The 16,826-nt window shown below is 41.6% G+C and overlaps 1 protein-coding gene across 2 annotated transcripts in view; it reads right to left on the reverse strand.

The window, feature by feature from the left end:
* Positions 1–4,466: 4,466 nt before the first annotated feature.
* AP3M2 (adaptor-related protein complex 3, mu 2 subunit) overlaps positions 4,467–16,826 on the reverse strand; it is a 17,067-nt gene continuing 4,707 nt past the window's right edge. The window contains exons 4-10 of one of the 2 annotated variants that reach the window (XM_012001562.1): positions 13,271–13,408; positions 10,502–10,587; positions 10,102–10,235; positions 8,298–8,505; positions 7,852–7,996; positions 7,412–7,464; positions 6,517–6,697 (exon numbers count right to left, since the gene is read on the reverse strand). In XM_012001562.1, the coding sequence (XP_011856952.1) occupies positions 6,686–6,697; positions 7,412–7,464; positions 7,852–7,996; positions 8,298–8,505; positions 10,102–10,235; positions 10,502–10,587; positions 13,271–13,408 (776 nt within the window). In that variant the 3' untranslated portion in view covers positions 6,517–6,685. Of the gene's footprint in view, positions 6,698–7,411; positions 7,465–7,851; positions 7,997–8,297; positions 8,506–10,101; positions 10,236–10,501; positions 10,588–13,270; positions 13,409–16,826 lie in introns of both variants that reach the window. The other variant, XM_012001561.1, reaches the window with a different exon arrangement.

The following is a 16,826-nucleotide window of genomic DNA, read 5'->3' on the forward strand; positions in this document are numbered from 1 at the left end:
TTTTTTTTTTTTCTTGTCAATGTTATAATGAAATGACATTGAATGGAATATTATTGAAGGGCTTGCTGTATTTTGAAGAATACAATGTTCATGCTGCACATACTTTCTCCAGATAGTCTGCTTTTTTTTGCAAACACTAAACCTGCTATCTCCTTTGCAGGGTGATTCGGGAGGCCCCCTGGTGTGTCTGAATGGTGGCCGCATGACTTTGGTGGGCATCATCAGCTGGGGCCTGGGCTGTGGACAGAAGGATGTCCCAGGTGTGTACACCAAGGTCACCAACTACCTAGACTGGATTCAAGACAACATGCAACCATGACCAGGAACAACCGACTCCTCAAAAGCAAATGAGACCCCGCCTCTTCCTCTTCAGAAGACACTGCAAAGGCAGAGTGCTTCTCTATACAGACATCTCCAGACCCACCACACCGCAGGAGCGGGAGGAGACCCTATAGGAGAGGGAAGAGCGCATTTTCCCAGATACTTCCCATTTTGGAAGTTTTCAGGAGTTGGTCTGATTGCAGGATGCTCTGTCAGATGGGAAGACATGAATGCACACTAGCCTCTCCAGGAATGCCTCCTCCCAGGGCAGAAAGTGGCCATGCCACCCTGTTTTCGGCTAAAGCTCAACCTCCTGACCTGTCACCGTGAGCAGCTTTGGAAACAGGACCACAAAGATAAAAGTATGTCTCAATAGTAAAACATAACAAGATCTTTCAGGAAAGACAGATTGCATTAGAAACAGACAGTATATTTATAGTCACATGAGCCCAGCAGGGCCTCAACGTTGGGGCAGGCTGGCCAGCCCGTCATGTTCCTCAAAAGCACCCTTGACATCAAGTCTCCTTCCCCTTTACCCACTCCCCGGCTCTCGGAAGGTATTCCTTTTGTGTACAGTGTAAAGTGTAAATCCTTTTTCTTTATAAACTTTAGAGTAGCATGAAAGAATTGTATCATTTGAACAACTAGGCTTTAGCATATTTATAGCAATCCATGTTAGTTTTTACTGTTGCCACAACCCTGTTTTATACTCTACTTAATAAATTCAGATATATTTTTCACGGTTTTTCCAAAATCAGAGTGGAATGGTTTTGATATAGATGCTGTATCCCACTGTTTATTCATGTTCACATTTTAAAATCATTTGGAATTCTGCTTCACTCGTTCAACATGTACACAACACCTGTAACATACAAGGCTAGGTGCTCCGGAACAGGAAAAGGAGGAACAGGGATGCTTGGTCTGATGGGATGATTGGCATTTAGAGAAGTACTAAGGTACAATGGAGCTGGCCACAAAAGGGCAGACTTGTAGTGGAACTCAGTTGCAAGAGGGTTTGGGGAATCTTAAGGAAAAAAATAACTGGGTGAGATGTGGACTGTGGACAGGTGTGGAAAAGGCACTCTCCATGGAGATGTGAGTATCTAGAGGACCAAGAGAGGGGAATACAGGGAGAAATGAGGAGTTGAGCTTGTCTGAAGTGAACTTCAGGAAGAGGAACATAGGCTGGAATTTAGATTATGGGGGCTCTGAACACCAAACTGATTTTGGACTTAACTGACTTAATTCTGTAGGCAACCAGCAGCCATGGAGATTTGTGCTCAGGGAAGTGAGGAACTAAGCATGCCCTAGGAAAATTAACCAGAGGGTGGCTGGCGAGCGAGCAGACAGCAGGAGAGGAATGTCGTGGGGATAGGGAGGAAGAACCTCGCGCGACCTTGCTAACACAGCAACATCCCAACTGTTGGTTCGGCCTAGAAGCTGGTATTTGGGCCATCTGTTTCCCATTCTGTCTTAATTTTCTGCTCATTAGCAAGAACCCCTAGACCAGTCCACACAAGTATGTTATCTAAGTAAGGCTGCATTCTGCTTCTCTTAGATTACTTTCTACTCGTGAGATGCAACCCCTATTCCTGGCTGCTGCCTGGCAGCTTTTGTTCTCGCTGACATCCTAGTTCCAAGAATAAATCAGACGCTGCAATGCTGCTGTTGGGGATATGCTGACACAGCTCCTCAGAGAGGAGAAAGGTGGTCTCTCTGGTGGAGTTGTCAGAACTGCTCAGTTTAGAGGTTCTTGGAAGAAAAGACGTTTAAACTCACAAAAGAAAGAGATTCTTTAACACCCAAGAGCTTGATTGGGGTGGGGGGAGGCAGTGGGGGACATCCCTGAAGTGCTGAAGTCCCTAGGCCAGTAAGTAAATGCAGGTCACAGAGACTTAAGTCACATATTTCTTGACTTCAGACTGCTCACTTGCATGTTCTACAATTTTTAGACAGATGTGTATCTCAGTCATTTCAGAAAAACATTGTCTGAGGCCAGGAACGGTGGCTCATGCCTATAATTCCAGCACTTTTAGGAGGTTGAGGTGGGCGGATCACTTGAGGCCAGGAGTTCGAGACCAGCCTGGCCAACACGGCGAAACCCCAACTCTACTAAAAACACAAATGTTAGCCAGGTGCGGTGGTGCATGCCTGTGGCTCCAATTACTTGGAACACTGAGGCAGGAGAATCACTTGAGCCTGGGAGGCAGAGGTTGCAGTGAGCTGAAACTGTGTCACTACACTAAGGCCTGGGCAACAGAGCAAGACTCTGTCTAAAAAAAAAAAAGAAAAAGAAAAAAAAAAGAAAAACACTGAGGATCAGTACAAAGGAACCCCCAGCCACTGAATCTCTGGCAGAAATTCAGCTGATTTCATCCCCTCCCCCTTTGCAGGACAAGCTCTTCTTCAGGATTAATGAAATGAACTGAGGCAATGAGGCCCCTGGGGATGGAAAAGGGAGGTTAAAAGGCCCCAGCATTCCTCCCACACAGTCTTGGAACCACAGACTAGATAGAGACAATTGCTCAGAAGAGGCCCCTGACTGAGGGACGGGGCCCCAGCCCAGCGAGGCAAATTCTAAAACACAAAGAGCAACACATCATTACCGGGAACGGGTGTCAGGGGAAATTAAATATCATCTCCTCATTATTCCCAGCTAGTTAATAAAACAAATAGATGGTAACAGCCCAGGAGAACAAGATCTCCAGGTACCTGTGCAACTCTTCCTACTGGGTGAAGACCTAGAGGAACTCGGATGGTGACACTGTACCCTCCCAGAGCCACAGTCATGTCTGTTTATCAAAAAGTGCATAAACTTTTGGTTCCACTTAACTTCAAAAGCCAAAGACTCATGCAATCCTCAGTACTTAGGATCTTGGAGGAAGTTTGAATTTGAAATTCAATTTCCTTTTATTTATTTTGTTTTATTTTGAGATGGGGTCTCAACTCTTTTTGCCCAGGCTGGAGTGCAGTGGCGTGATCTCGGCTCACTGCAACCTCCACCTCACGGGTTCAAGCGATTCTCCTGCCTCAGCCTCCCGAGTAGCTGGGATTACAGGTGCCCGCCACCAGGCCCGGCTAATTTTTGTATTTTTCAGTAGAGATGGGTTTTGTCATGTTGGCCAGGCTGGTCAAATTTCCTTTTAAAAATTCTAACAGTTTGCCAGGCACAGGGGCTCATGCCTGTAATCCCAGCACTTTGGGAGGCCGAGGCGGGCAGATCATGAGTTCAGGAGTTCAAGACCAGCCTGGCCAACATAGTGAAACCCTGTCTCTACTAAAAACACACACACACACACAAAAAAAATTTAGCTGGGCATGGTGGTGGGCGCCTGTAATCCTAGCTACTCAGGAGTCTGAGGCAGGAGAAAAGCTTGAACCCGGGAGGTGGAGATTGCATTGAGCCGAGATCGCTCCACTGCACACCAGCCCGGGCAACAGTGCGAGACTCCGTCTCAACAACAACAAAAAATTCTAACTATTAACATAATGAGTACTGATGGCATAGAGTCCCCACCTACTGGCCACAGAGAAAAGTACATGTATACAACCAACTTCCTCTGCCACCACCAGGGTCAGAGCACCAGGAGCACAGGCAAAGAGGCAGTCAACACTGGCTGAGAGGGAGAAGGGGTGGAGCACTAGCTGGCACTGAACACTCACAGCGACTACACACAAGTTTTAAGGTCTTTTCACGGCCATGAGATGTTTACAGAAAATCGTTACAGGTGTGGCGTAACAATCGGCTCCCAGTGCCTTATCTTGTAAGAAGCCTGTCCTGGAATAAAGATGCCAAGTACCGTGACAGCCTGTTTCAAGCCTAAATTAACAAGACAAGAGAAGCAGGTCAAGAGAATGGGGAAAGTGCTAGACTAAATGCCTGCAGTTTCAACGGTTTCGTCTTTTAAAACCCTGGTGAAAAATAACTAGCACAACCCTAAAAATGATGTTAATATCAGTATACGCTATCTTCCAGATGCGACCAGAGAACTGATTGAAACACATGCTTTAGGTCTGCTGGCTGGAGAGGACAGAAGCGGTAAGATCCTCCCAAGTCGATGAGTTCCTTACTCACTGCTTCTACTGAGGTGTGAGTGGCATAGCATTATTGTTAGTTCTGGTAACAAACCACTTAGGACATAGAGGACTGGTGAAACTCAACTTTATTAAACTTAAACAGAGAAGCTACTTCTGCACATGTTAAACACACACGGAACCGAACAGCTTGATGGAGACACCCTACACTGCTTATGCTGACACTGCAGGGATGGTGGTGGCGATGCCTGCTTCACTCCATGGTCTGCACCACATGTGACAGGACAGTTATTTCATCTATGCTTACACCTGCAGGTCCTTTACTCTAGAAACACTCTATATCTTCTTAGGTGCTTCCCTTGAAACAGGATGAGTTCTAGAGGAAATAAAACAGCTGCACTTAAAAACCTAGAAATATTCAGGGACCAAGATTAGTTGTTCTGTGACCTAGGAAACCTTAGGATCCTGCAGGTCCCTCAGGAGAAGTGCTTCCAAGTACTCGGGAATTGTGGGGCAGAGATGATTCCCTTTCCGTGGTGGATGTGTATGTCACTCCAGGACAAATTGTGGAGTGATGGAATGTGGAACACATCCGGTTGTGTCCAGTACACTTTATCCCAGAGGAAAATCACAAAGCAACACAACTCTGCAGCAAAAACTAGTCCCAAAGTCGGAAGATAAAACTAGCAAAAGCTTTGCACAATATTTAGAGAAAAGCTCTAGGGTGTGGAGAGTATGGGTCTTCCTTTTTCTCCATGCACAAAGCAGAGCACAGTATCATTCCTTAAGCTATACTTAAAAGAAAAACCTTTTGTATACATATATAAATAGTAATAGATACACTGAACTAGGACAAAAATGAGCCACTGGGAAAGAAAGCCCGAGGTGTCCCTTTAGTTGCCATGTTTCTTAAACTGGGTTGCTTACACCCATGATCAACACAGTCCATCTTCCTATAGCACTGATTTTATTCAGAGATTTAGGGGAAATGTTTTATCTTGGAATGAAAAGGGACTGGTAGATATTAATGAATACATGATAGAGTACAAAAGAAAAGACTGTGAGGAAATAACTTTTCCAAGCAGCTTCAAGGATCAACCACACCCTTGATGGTAAGCTTTCTCTTTTCCTAGGGCGACAGATGGAAAAGTTTCCAACCAACGGGAAGGTTAGGATCTGGTACCAGTCCACCACTGACAAATGGAGATATGAGCTCACTCACTCACAGCCATGCCCACCTTCATGGGAAGAGTTGGCCCTCTCTACTCCAGTACGATGACACACAATCCCTGGCTGCACTGGGGATTATGAGACTGGCTTCTCTGAAACTCTCCTACTTTTAAAAAATCCTGTGGAAGGATCAGGTAACAGGAAAATGGCTGGTGAATTCTGTAAAAGGAATTGAGTAGAACTGTTTTGGGTTAGAAAAGAAGCATTTTAGGCAGCCACCATAGGAAGAAGGCGGGTCACCTTCTCACTGAAGACAAGAGACCAAGTGCTGATGCACAGCAACAGGCAGGCAGTGTCTGAAAACTAGTCTGATACCATCATGGTCTTCGAGGGAAAATCTGATTTCACCGGGGTTTCCATGTCAATAGTGGACTCAAATTTAAAAAGCCTCCAGTCCATTTCCAGAAGTACAAGTGTTTTCTACATGAGTAGAGGAATGAGAAAGAAACCAACTCAACTCTTTCCTTCCCAGCCCTCCTTAAAGTAGAGTCTGACCACTTTTCTTGCCAATCTTCCATTTCAGTGTCTCCTCCTAACTCCTTTACTTCTTTTTCCTCTTACTTCTCCTTCATAGATCAGATCCTTAACTGGTCTTTCCTTGACTAACATTCATTTTCTTCCCATCTTTCTTTTTTTCTAATCTTTCTACCTTAAAAATCAATAAAGAAGTATTTCATTGGCTTTAGATAATTAAAGCCAAGCAAGCTAAACAATGCTGGTCTTTTCTATAGAAACCATGTTTAAAATGGTTACATAAGCACCAAGCTTCCTACCCCCATCACACACCTCGTCCTTGAGAACTGGTGCTGCTGTGTTTCAGTTCCATCCAGTTCTCCCTGGTGACCTTTTCCTCCCTTGATTAGTTCCATGGCACTGAAGGCTAAGGAAAAAAGGGAGCGGGTGGGTCCAGGAGGGGACTGACCTAGGAGACAGGCTGAGTTTTTTTTTCACTTTTAGACAAGTAAGAAATGAAAAAGTGTGCAATACTATTCCCTCTGCAAATGCTCCCTTCAGGTTCGAACTTGGAACTTTCCAGCTTTGGTCATGTATTTTATGCCCTTAAAGGGTTTGTACTTTTCTCCATACATATCCAGACGATTCACCTTGAGTCCTAGAAAGGAGGGAGAGAGGGAAAATAGACATGAGAATTATTCAAAAGGAGCAGGTCACCTGTTTCTGTTCACTTCAATACACTGAGGTCAGTGGGACCGAAGTAGCTGTGACAGGGAACCACTTATGCAGAGCAGATGGATTCTCCAGTCTCAGGACAGATACAGCAAAAAAAAGGCTCCAACAGACAAGCTACCTATGAGAAGACCTGTCCCTAAAGTGGAAAGGGCACAAAGTGATGTGCAGACTGAGATGAGGATAAGGAAAAAATTAGACCACTGCATGATTTTTCTCAAATTATTGGACTGAATAAATGAATTAATAACAAAACAAATGAATAGTGAAGTAAATTATAACTAAAGGAATTAACAATGAAAGTGATAATAAATGAATGCTTCCTAAGTATTCTCACTAGACTAAGCCAAAAATATTTTATACTGTATAGAGCTTTATAGTTTATCGTTTTAAGATGGAAGAGCTTATACGTTAAATGAATTCCAATCACTTAAATTGTGTAAGGCCCGTTTGTACAGAAAAACAGAAACTTCATATAAAGCTAAAATCATCTCCTTTCCACATCACAGAGTTATTCTAAGGATTAAAAGAGAAAACACATGAAAAGAGCTTAAAACAGTGCCTGGAACATAGTAAATGCCCCCAAAGTGGGAACTGATTACTATCGTGTTAAGGTCGGCACAGACTATAGTGAACTGACCTGGAAAGGCCCAGTCATTCCAAAATAGAAATAAGAGCAAACATGAAAGTCTTCTGAAATCAGGAGAAAGGAGTGGAAATTACTCTTCAGTTATAGCTGAGAATGCACATGCATTCTCATACTGAAAACCTTGGGAACCTGAAATGAACAACCCTAAGATGATCCAAAAATGGCTGGTGAACACTTTCTTCTACCAATACTGTTTCTTTCTCAGTGTGTCTCAGGCACTTTTATTCATGTCACTTATGCCAACTTCAAAGGAATGATTATAAATTTTCCCAAGAAATGTGCCATAAAAAGATGTTACTAAAGATTGCATATCAGGTAATGAAACTAAACCTTGTAAACAGGAAGCCCAGAAAAGTCTCCTGGTGCCTGCACCGTGTGGCAGAAAGCCATATTTGTTCCCTTTGGAGCCTCTTGAGCTCTGGGTCACTTACCAGAAATGGCCAACTGCTGGATCTTAAACTGCAGGTTAATTGTGGGATTTTCATCTGGTTTGGAAGCTCCAGCCTGAAGACTCATGGTCCCCTTCAAATTTGGTGGCTTTTGTGGATTTATTTTTCCTACATCCCAAGACAGCATCTTCAAAGAAAATAAAAATGGAGAAGCGGTCTTTCCAAAAAATAGTTACAGCAGAATCCTGCATTTGAGGTGGCTGAGATCTAAACTCAGGGCACCTGTCCACAACATTATAAGCTGCCTCTGGGTATCTTTCCATTGAGAATCCTACGTGTTACTGTTAAGTTATCTCGCAGTTTAGAAAACAAGGTCCCTTTGATTCATCTCACCTTCCAAACAAGGTCTAGAGTCTACGCAGGGAGCCTGCAGACTGGTTTCTGCTTAAGTTAACATCAGCAATTCAAGATGTCCTGCTCATCCCTACCTTTGTGACTGGGTCGAATGTGTGTGTCCCCTGTGATGGAGTAAGGCTCATGTTCAGGACCCCCTTGGGCATCTGGCTGGTGACAGTCACTCCCTCGATGGTCTTCCCCATCGTCTGCTTGGGTCCCACCGTTATTTCAAAGCGTCCAAGGGAACTACTGTCCCGGAAACTGATGTTATGTTTGACATACACTGGGATTGCAACCAGACTGGAAATGAGAGACAAAGAGCCATTTCATTTGTGCACTGGGAAAATGGTAGTTCTCTCTTCTTTCTGCCTGTGGGTAGCTTCTTCTCCCTTAACTGTGTCCTAACTTTTTATCTGAAAAAATAAACAGAAAAAAAAACCCCAGTAATCTATTTTTTTCTTTTTGAAAAGCTAAAATACTGTCTAGTAAGTAAATTAACTTTTCTAATGACTCTGAATAATATAAACAAAATCAAAGAGTATACTACTATGAGAAAGGCATAATGTACAAAAATGTACTGTCATTATGACTCTGTTTTTAACTTGTAACATGTGACCAATCATCATTTGCACTGGGAAGAATAATATTCATAGCTCATGGGCCTTTTATAATTTTTTTTCTTTTTTCTTTTTTTTTTGAGACAGGGTCTGGCTCGGTCACCCTGGTTGGAGTGCAGTGGCATGATCATAGCTCACTGCAGCACTCGACCTACCAGGCTCAAGTGATCCTCCCACCTCTGCCTCCTGAGTAGCTGGGACCACAGGCACACAACATCGCGCCCTGCTAATTTTTACTCTTTTTTTTTTTTTGTAGAGGCAGGGTTTGGCCATGCTGCCCATGCCTGGTCTCAAACTCTTGGGCTCAAGTGATCCTCTTGTCTCTACAATTTTTTTAGGATGCTTTCATCTGACCTCATCTGGTCCTTACAAAAACCCCACAAGGTAGGGTAGGCTGTCATGATTTGACAGAAGAAAAGGATTCAGAGAAGTCACGGAATAATCCTGAAGTAATAACGGTTCCTAACATTTATTGAGTACTTCCTGTTTGCCAGTCACTATGCTAAATGGTTTACATCCAGTTAACCCCTACCGTGTTTAATCCTCCCAGTAAGTATGAAATAGATATTGCTACTGTAACTATGCAGTAGGTACTGATTTTATAGGTCAATACTGATATCCTTATACTTAACTGAGATTAAGTAACTTGCCCAAGGTTCTAAGACTGAAGATAGAGTTTAAGTCCAGGGAGTCTGATTTCAGAGGCTGCAGCCTCAAGCACTCAGATATTTTCCCAAATGATTCACTCCACATCACACGGGAAGCGACTGGTGGCTCTGAGGCCTCCTGACTCTCTTCTGTCTGCATACCTTATACTATTCAAAACTGCTTCCAAAAGCCTTTAGATTCCAAATTAAAGAGAATGTTCAAGACCAAAAATCACTGCATTTTATGCTTTTTCATAGCATAACTTCATGCTTCTTTTAGATCAGGGACATTGAACACAGTATGCCCAGATTCTGATTTGAGAAAATAATGTTCTTGTTTAGACACATAACAACAACAAAAATAACAGCAAACTTAATGAGCACTTCTTTGTGTTAAGCACTATTCAGATTCTCTTATTCAATCTTCAGAACTTTTACTATTTTCAATTTACAGATGAGAAAAGAGATACATAGAGGTTAAGCAACTCACCTGAGATTACCCAATTAGTAACCACAGAAGCTGGAATGTGAACCCAGGTAACTCTAGAGCCTGAGTTCTTAATCACTACAGATATGGTTTCCACATACACGTACATACACAGATTCCATTCTTAATTATAAGAGCTGCTTACTTCTGTGCACTGACATGGTAAGACAGCAGGCGGAAGTTTCCATCAGGAGGGATGAAGGAGAGGATGCGCTCAGATTCCCAGCGCTTGAAACGAACACAAGGATGGAAGCTGACATCATCCAACAACCTAGGGTTCTACAGTCACCAGGAGAGGAGAAACAAGAAGTGGGCATGAAACACCCGCTGTGCTTTCAGGAAGGCAATTTAAATGCCGTTTTTTATTAAAACACACACCACACACACAGAAATCATGTGGTAACTTCTAGAAAATTCAAGCCTGAGACAAGCTTCGTGGCTGTCCTAATTATTTTTTCTTGTTCTATTCCATTCCCACTGCTCTGTCTTTCCAGCAGCATTTAATTTCTCATCCCAAGAACTCAATCTCTGGCCCAGGATTTTACCATGAAGGAAAGTGTAAGATCCGGCATGCCAGTCAGCTTGACACAGGCATCAATCACCCCCTGGATCTCGGCAGTAATTGTGGAGCCTGAGACAGGAATAAGACAAAAAGAACAGATTACTGAAACCTTCTCTGTCCTTCTCAACAAACTTACCTCCTCCCTCCTTCTTTTCCTCTCTCCCTCCCCTTCCTCTCTCTCCCTTTCTTTCCTTCTGTCTAGCCATCCAATTCATTTATACAATCCATCTATCCATCATTCTGAACACTTAACAACTGCATATCAAGTATGAGACACTATGGTGAGGAAATGGTGATAAAAAGATTAATGAGGTAGTTATTAGCTTAAAGGAGTTTTCAGTCTAGTATCAGAATTAAACAGAGCACCATTATTTTAGCCAACAGTTCAGAAAACTTCCTATCAGAAACTGTTCTCCCTAAGGTCGCCAGTGAGCTCTGCTGCTATAGTGAGTGGCCACTCCCGGTCTCTATCCTACAGGTCCTCTCTGTGGCATGTGTCACTGTCGATCACTTCTGCCTTCTCAGACATCCCTTCCTCCTAACCTTTCCTGGTGTCCTCCTATTTTCCCAGTTCCTCTTCCTCAGTGTCTTCGGCAGGTTCTCTTTCTTTGTACATCCCTTAAATGCTTTTTCAGTTCTGAACTTCTATTTTCTTTCACTTTACACACTCTCCTGGGTTATTTTGCCTACTTCCCAAGGCTTCAATGTTCATTTACAGCCTATTATTACCTATTCTTTTTTCAAGTTCAGCCCCAATCCTGCCTAATGGACATCTCCACTTGGATGTCACTGAGGCACATGTCAGAAGTGAGTCCATTCTCTCACGCCCTGAACCCGGTGCTCCCATTTCCCCACCTGTGTGATGGCACCATCTATCCTGCTGCCTAAGCCAGAAACACAGACACATCCCTGACGACATCCACTTCCTCTGCCCACATCCAGCCAATGATCAGCTCCTCTCTTTTCGAGGACTCACCTCTCTCTGGTCTGTGCATTCTTCTCTGTCCTCATTGCACTATGGACGTCTATGTTTTGGGCCTGGATTTCAGCCTCCTAGCTGCTCCCTGCCTTCAGGCCCACCCCACTTTAGACCATTCTTCACACAGCAGCCAGACTCATCGCTCTAAACTACAAGTCTCATCAAGTCACTCCCCAACTTAAAACTCTTCAATCACTCACATCTGCCCTCCTTAAACTGGCAGGCAAGGTTCTTCATGATCTGGCCATATATATTTTACATTTTCGTTGAGGTAAAACAGTAAAATGTAAAAATCTTAAAGTGTACAGCTCAATGAATTTTTAAATATATATACATTTATGCAAATACTAGCTACAGCAAGATACGGAACATTTTCAGCATCCAAGAGCTCCCTCTTACCCATCCCAGGTAATCCACATCCCCAAAATTCTGACTTCTATTACCTTAGACTAAATTGCATCTGTTTTCAAACTTCATATACACGTAATCCCACTGTCTATAATCTTATGCATCTGATTTTTTGCTCAATATTGTGATGTTTGCGCATACTTTGCTCCCAAATCCACACATCTTAATAACTTCATTTCATTCCACCGATGAAGCATAAACACCTCCACCTCTCTGTTGTGTTTTGCTCAGGGGTGGGTACCTCTCATATGCTCCACCTTTTTACCTTCCTCTTTCCCTCACTAGACTAAACTAAGCTTTCTGCAGCTGCAGACTATGTCTTATTCATCATCGAGTGCCCACTCTCTAGCACTGTGCTATGATGCAAGTTTTCAATAAGCATCTGTTGAACGAATAAGTTCACTAATGTGAAGAGGTTTCTTTTTAATTAAAAACAGGGTCTTACTATGTTGCCCAGGCTAGAGTGCAGCTGTTATTCACAGGCATAATCATAGCTCATTGCAGTCTCCAACTACCAGGCTTAAGTAATCCTCTCGCCTCAGCCTCCCAACAGTTGGGACTACAGGCACATTACCACCATGACTTGCTTCTACAAATTCTGAAGCTCTAGGACTTCTAGTCATATTTACCTAATTCAGAATACACAGAAAAGGCGGCACCCTGAATTTTGTGATTACAACTTTAGTTCTGCCATCAAAACTGGAAGCCACTTTCAAGAAGGAAATTTAATCAATAAGAAAGTTAATTTGTTACTTCTTTTTTTTTTTTTTTGAACAGGGTCTTGCTGTTGACCAGGCTGGAGTGCAGTGTCATGATCAGGCCTTACTGCAACCTCAACTTCCCAGGCTCAAGCAATCCTCCCACCTCAGCCCCTCACGAAGCTAGGAATACAGGCATGAACCACTACACTCAGCTAATTTTTTTCACTTCTTATAGAGATGGGGTCTCACTATGTTGCTCAGGGTCTCACTATATTGCTCAGGCTGGTCTTAAACTCCAGGGCTCAAGCAATCCTCCCGCCTCGGCTTCCCAAAGTGCTGGGATTACAGGCATGAGTCATTGCATCTGGCCTGTTACTTCTCTTTTTTATTCAAGACGTTAGTATTATGATGCAGACCAGGATTTATTTCATACTTTCACTTGCTTTATTGGTGAAATAAAAGCAAGTGAAAGTATGAAATAAATCCTGGTCTGCATCATAATACTAACGTCCATTCCCAGTACCCAGCACAGTGCCTGGCACAAAGTAGGCACTAAATTAAAGTGCATGACCTTGAATGGGGGTTAATTCTGAAACTATAAGCATTATATGAAAGAGGCCCCTTTCTATTTTCATATTTCTGAGAACATATTAAAAGCACCTACCTGATTTATCAATAATTGCATCAATCTCTTCAATCACATCAAAATAGGCCTCATTGTTGGTGTATTTCACCCCAGTCCGTCGCCAAGGCACCACTGACAGCTGCCCAGTGGGAAGTTGGTCACCCACATTGGTGCTTCCTGAGACAATTAATATTACTGTATTTTAAGACCATTTTGACTCTAGAAACCACAGAACACCTCCCTGGAAGTTTCTATGCTCCCATTATTCATGCACTCAATTGAATAATTTTTCAAACATAAGATGAGATTTTTCCCAACTTCCATATAGGGTAACTTTGTCTATTTTTAAAACCCCTTGTTGCCATCTGGTCTGCCTCTTCGAACAGAATAAAGGTTTAAGAAAAAGTTACCTGAGAAACAGATATCATATTTTGGTTTTGAAAGTAACCTGAACTTAGTATCTCAGATTCCACAATAGCTTACAGTTTAAATAATGTATTGGCTTTCAGTAGAGTTGGTAATCTACATATAGATATAAAAATTTCATGGGTAAAAACAGTATTTGAGCCTGAGGTAGGTTCTTAGGTACATTTATGGTAGGTATTAAAATGTACATATCAACATGATCTGTCTCATTCCTAAGTTCCAACACTGAAACTTAGGAATAGAATACAAATTTGATCTCTCCCTGTCTTTAAGAATTGTAGATAATTCCTTCACTAGTTTTTTCCTTTATAGGCATAATTTTTTTTTAATTCAAAAGGTTTTATACCGACACAATAAAATACATTAATTTAAATTCTATTTCCTTCTTCCATTACCTGGATCCTTTTATTTTCTGTCTTTAAAAAAATTTTTTTTGAGATAGAGTCTTGCTCTATTGCCCAGGCTAGAGTGCAGTGGTATAATCTTGGCTCACTGCAACCTCTGCCTTCTGGGTTCAAGCAATTCTCCTAACTCAGCCTCCCGACTAGCTGTGACTACAGGCGTGCAACACCACGCCCAGCTAATTTTTGTATTTTTAGTAGAGACGGGGTTTCACTATGTTGGCCAGGCTGGTCTTGAACTCCTGACCTTGTGATCCACCCGCCTCAGCCTCCCAAAGTGCTGGGATTACAGGTGTGAGCCACCGTGACCAGCTAAACAAAATTTTTTAAGAGATAGGGTCTTCCTATGCTGCCCATGCTGGACTGCAGTGGCTATTCGCAGACACAATCATAACTCACTGCAGCCTTGACCTCCTGGGCGCAAGTGATCCTCCCACCTTAGCCTCCAGAGCAGCTGGGACCACAGACATGCGCCACCATGCCTGGCTAATTTTTGTATTTTTTTGTAAAGACAGGGTTTCGAAACCATCTTGGCCAGGCTGGTTTCGAACTCCTGTACTCAAGTGATCCTCCCACCTCGGCCTCCTAAAGTATTGGATACAGGCGTGAGCCAAAGTGTCAGGCCCATTTCAACTTTTCAAAAGTGGTTCTTAGATACCCTTTTCTAGATTAAAGTGAGATACAGGCTTAACTAACTTCATAATATTCGTAAATGATTTAGGCACTAACAAAGCTTTCAAGGCTTAAAATGAACGCAGAATACTGAAGAAACCACCAACTTTGTTTCCTTAAAAAGAGGAACTATGTATTAAAATGTATCATCAAGATATAATAATCAAAGCAGTCTAGGGAAAAGGCAAGAAAGCCTGAAAACAGACCAAGAATCCACAATGACAGGACAAGATAGAAATGTCATTCTAAAACAGGGGAAAAGGATAAATTACACAATGGTGCTAGGACAACTATTTTGAAGAAAGAAACATTATTGTACACCAAGATAATTTTCAAATGGATTAAATAATTAAATCCAAAAATAAAATCACAAACTAACTAGACATTTGAAAAAGATCTTCCCTTCTCTGAGATCAAAAAGACATTCTCCTGCTTTTGTCTAATAATTATAAAGTTTGTGTTTAGCTCCTTAACCTAGCTGGAATTTATTTTGTGTATAGTATGAAGTGGAGGGACTTAATTTTTTCCATATTGAAGCTGACTGTCCTAACACAATATAGTTAACAACTGGCCCCTGGTCCACTGATTTGATAAATGACCACATCTATCTACACCAAATTCCTATAAAAGCAAGAGTCGGTTTCTGGACTCTTTTATCCCAGTGATCTATCTGTCTGTTACTGGACAAATACCAAATTTTAAAAACTACCCAAACTTCATACAGATTGAGTAATCTTTATCTGAAATGTTCGGGACCAGAAATGTTTCAAATTTTGGATTTTTTAAAATGTTGGAATATCTGGATTATACCAGTTGAGCATCCCAAATTCAAAAATCTGAAATCCTCCAATGAGCATTTCCTTTGAGTGTCACGTCAGTGTCCAAAAAGTTTTGGATTGTAGAGCATTCTGGATTTTGGATTTGGGATGTTCAACCTGTAATATATCTTACATTACATTTTATAGGACACATTTTATCTTTGCGCTTTTTAAAAATATTTTCAAAACTCTCTTGGGTCTTGTAGGATGTCTACTGTATGACTATTTGTCTTGTGTACTATACAAACTTAACCTGTAGTGATATTTAACAGGGCAAATCTTCCCAACAACCCCTTTGTAATTCTTTTTCAAAACTGTCCTGGCTATTCTTGCAATATTTATGCTTTTAAAATGCATTTTTCAATCAGTTTGTAAAATTCCATGAATATGTTCGTTTATGCATTAAACAAGACCCAAAATGTAAAACCTTAATGAAACAGAATGATTAATTTGATTAAATCAAAACATTTAGAATGTGGCTAAACTACACCAGAACAAAGCTAAATCACAAGTGACAGATTGTAAGAAAATATCTGTAATGCAGTAATCAAAAGACATAAAGATCTCCCATAAAAGAGATTATTTTAAATCCATATGAAAAAAGAAAAACATTTCAACAACAAAAAAATGAACAAAGGACATGAAAAGGTAATTCACAATAGAGGGAAAACAGTCAATAAATACTTGAAAAGATTTTAGTCTCCTTAATAACAAAAAATGACTGTGTAAATACAAGATATCAATAAACTATCAAATTGCCAATGTTTCTAAAAAATTATTAATGACAATTTGACTATAGCACTTTGAAATTGTTACTGAAAGTATAAATTGGCCTAACTTTTCTGGAGGGCTACACATTATGGTACTTAAAATGTATACGCCCCTTGACACAGCATTGCTACCTCTACTACTTAAAAGAAATCATCCAGATGTGCACACCAAGGTTCAAGTATAAGAATGGTAATCTTTATTATTTAAAAGAACAAAAATATCAGTAACATCTTAATTAGGGATTCAGTAAAAACTGAAAAACTTTGGGTCCACACATGAAAGAAAACTGTAAGTTATTAAAAATGAAGGCCAGGCGTGGTAGCTCCCACCTGTAAGCCCAGAACTTTGGGAGGCGGAGGTGGGTGGATCACTTGAGGTCAGGCGTTCGAGACCAGCATAGTCAACATGATGAAACCACATCTCTACTAAAGAATACAAAAATTAGCTGGGCATGGTGGCGTGTGCCTGTAATCCCAGCTACTAGGGAGGCTGTGGCAGGAGAATCAC

The sequence above is a fragment of the Mandrillus leucophaeus genome, unplaced genomic scaffold (genome assembly GCF_000951045.1).
Source record: "Mandrillus leucophaeus isolate KB7577 unplaced genomic scaffold, Mleu.le_1.0 Scaffold664, whole genome shotgun sequence".
Classification (NCBI taxonomy): Eukaryota; Metazoa; Chordata; class Mammalia; order Primates; family Cercopithecidae; genus Mandrillus; species Mandrillus leucophaeus.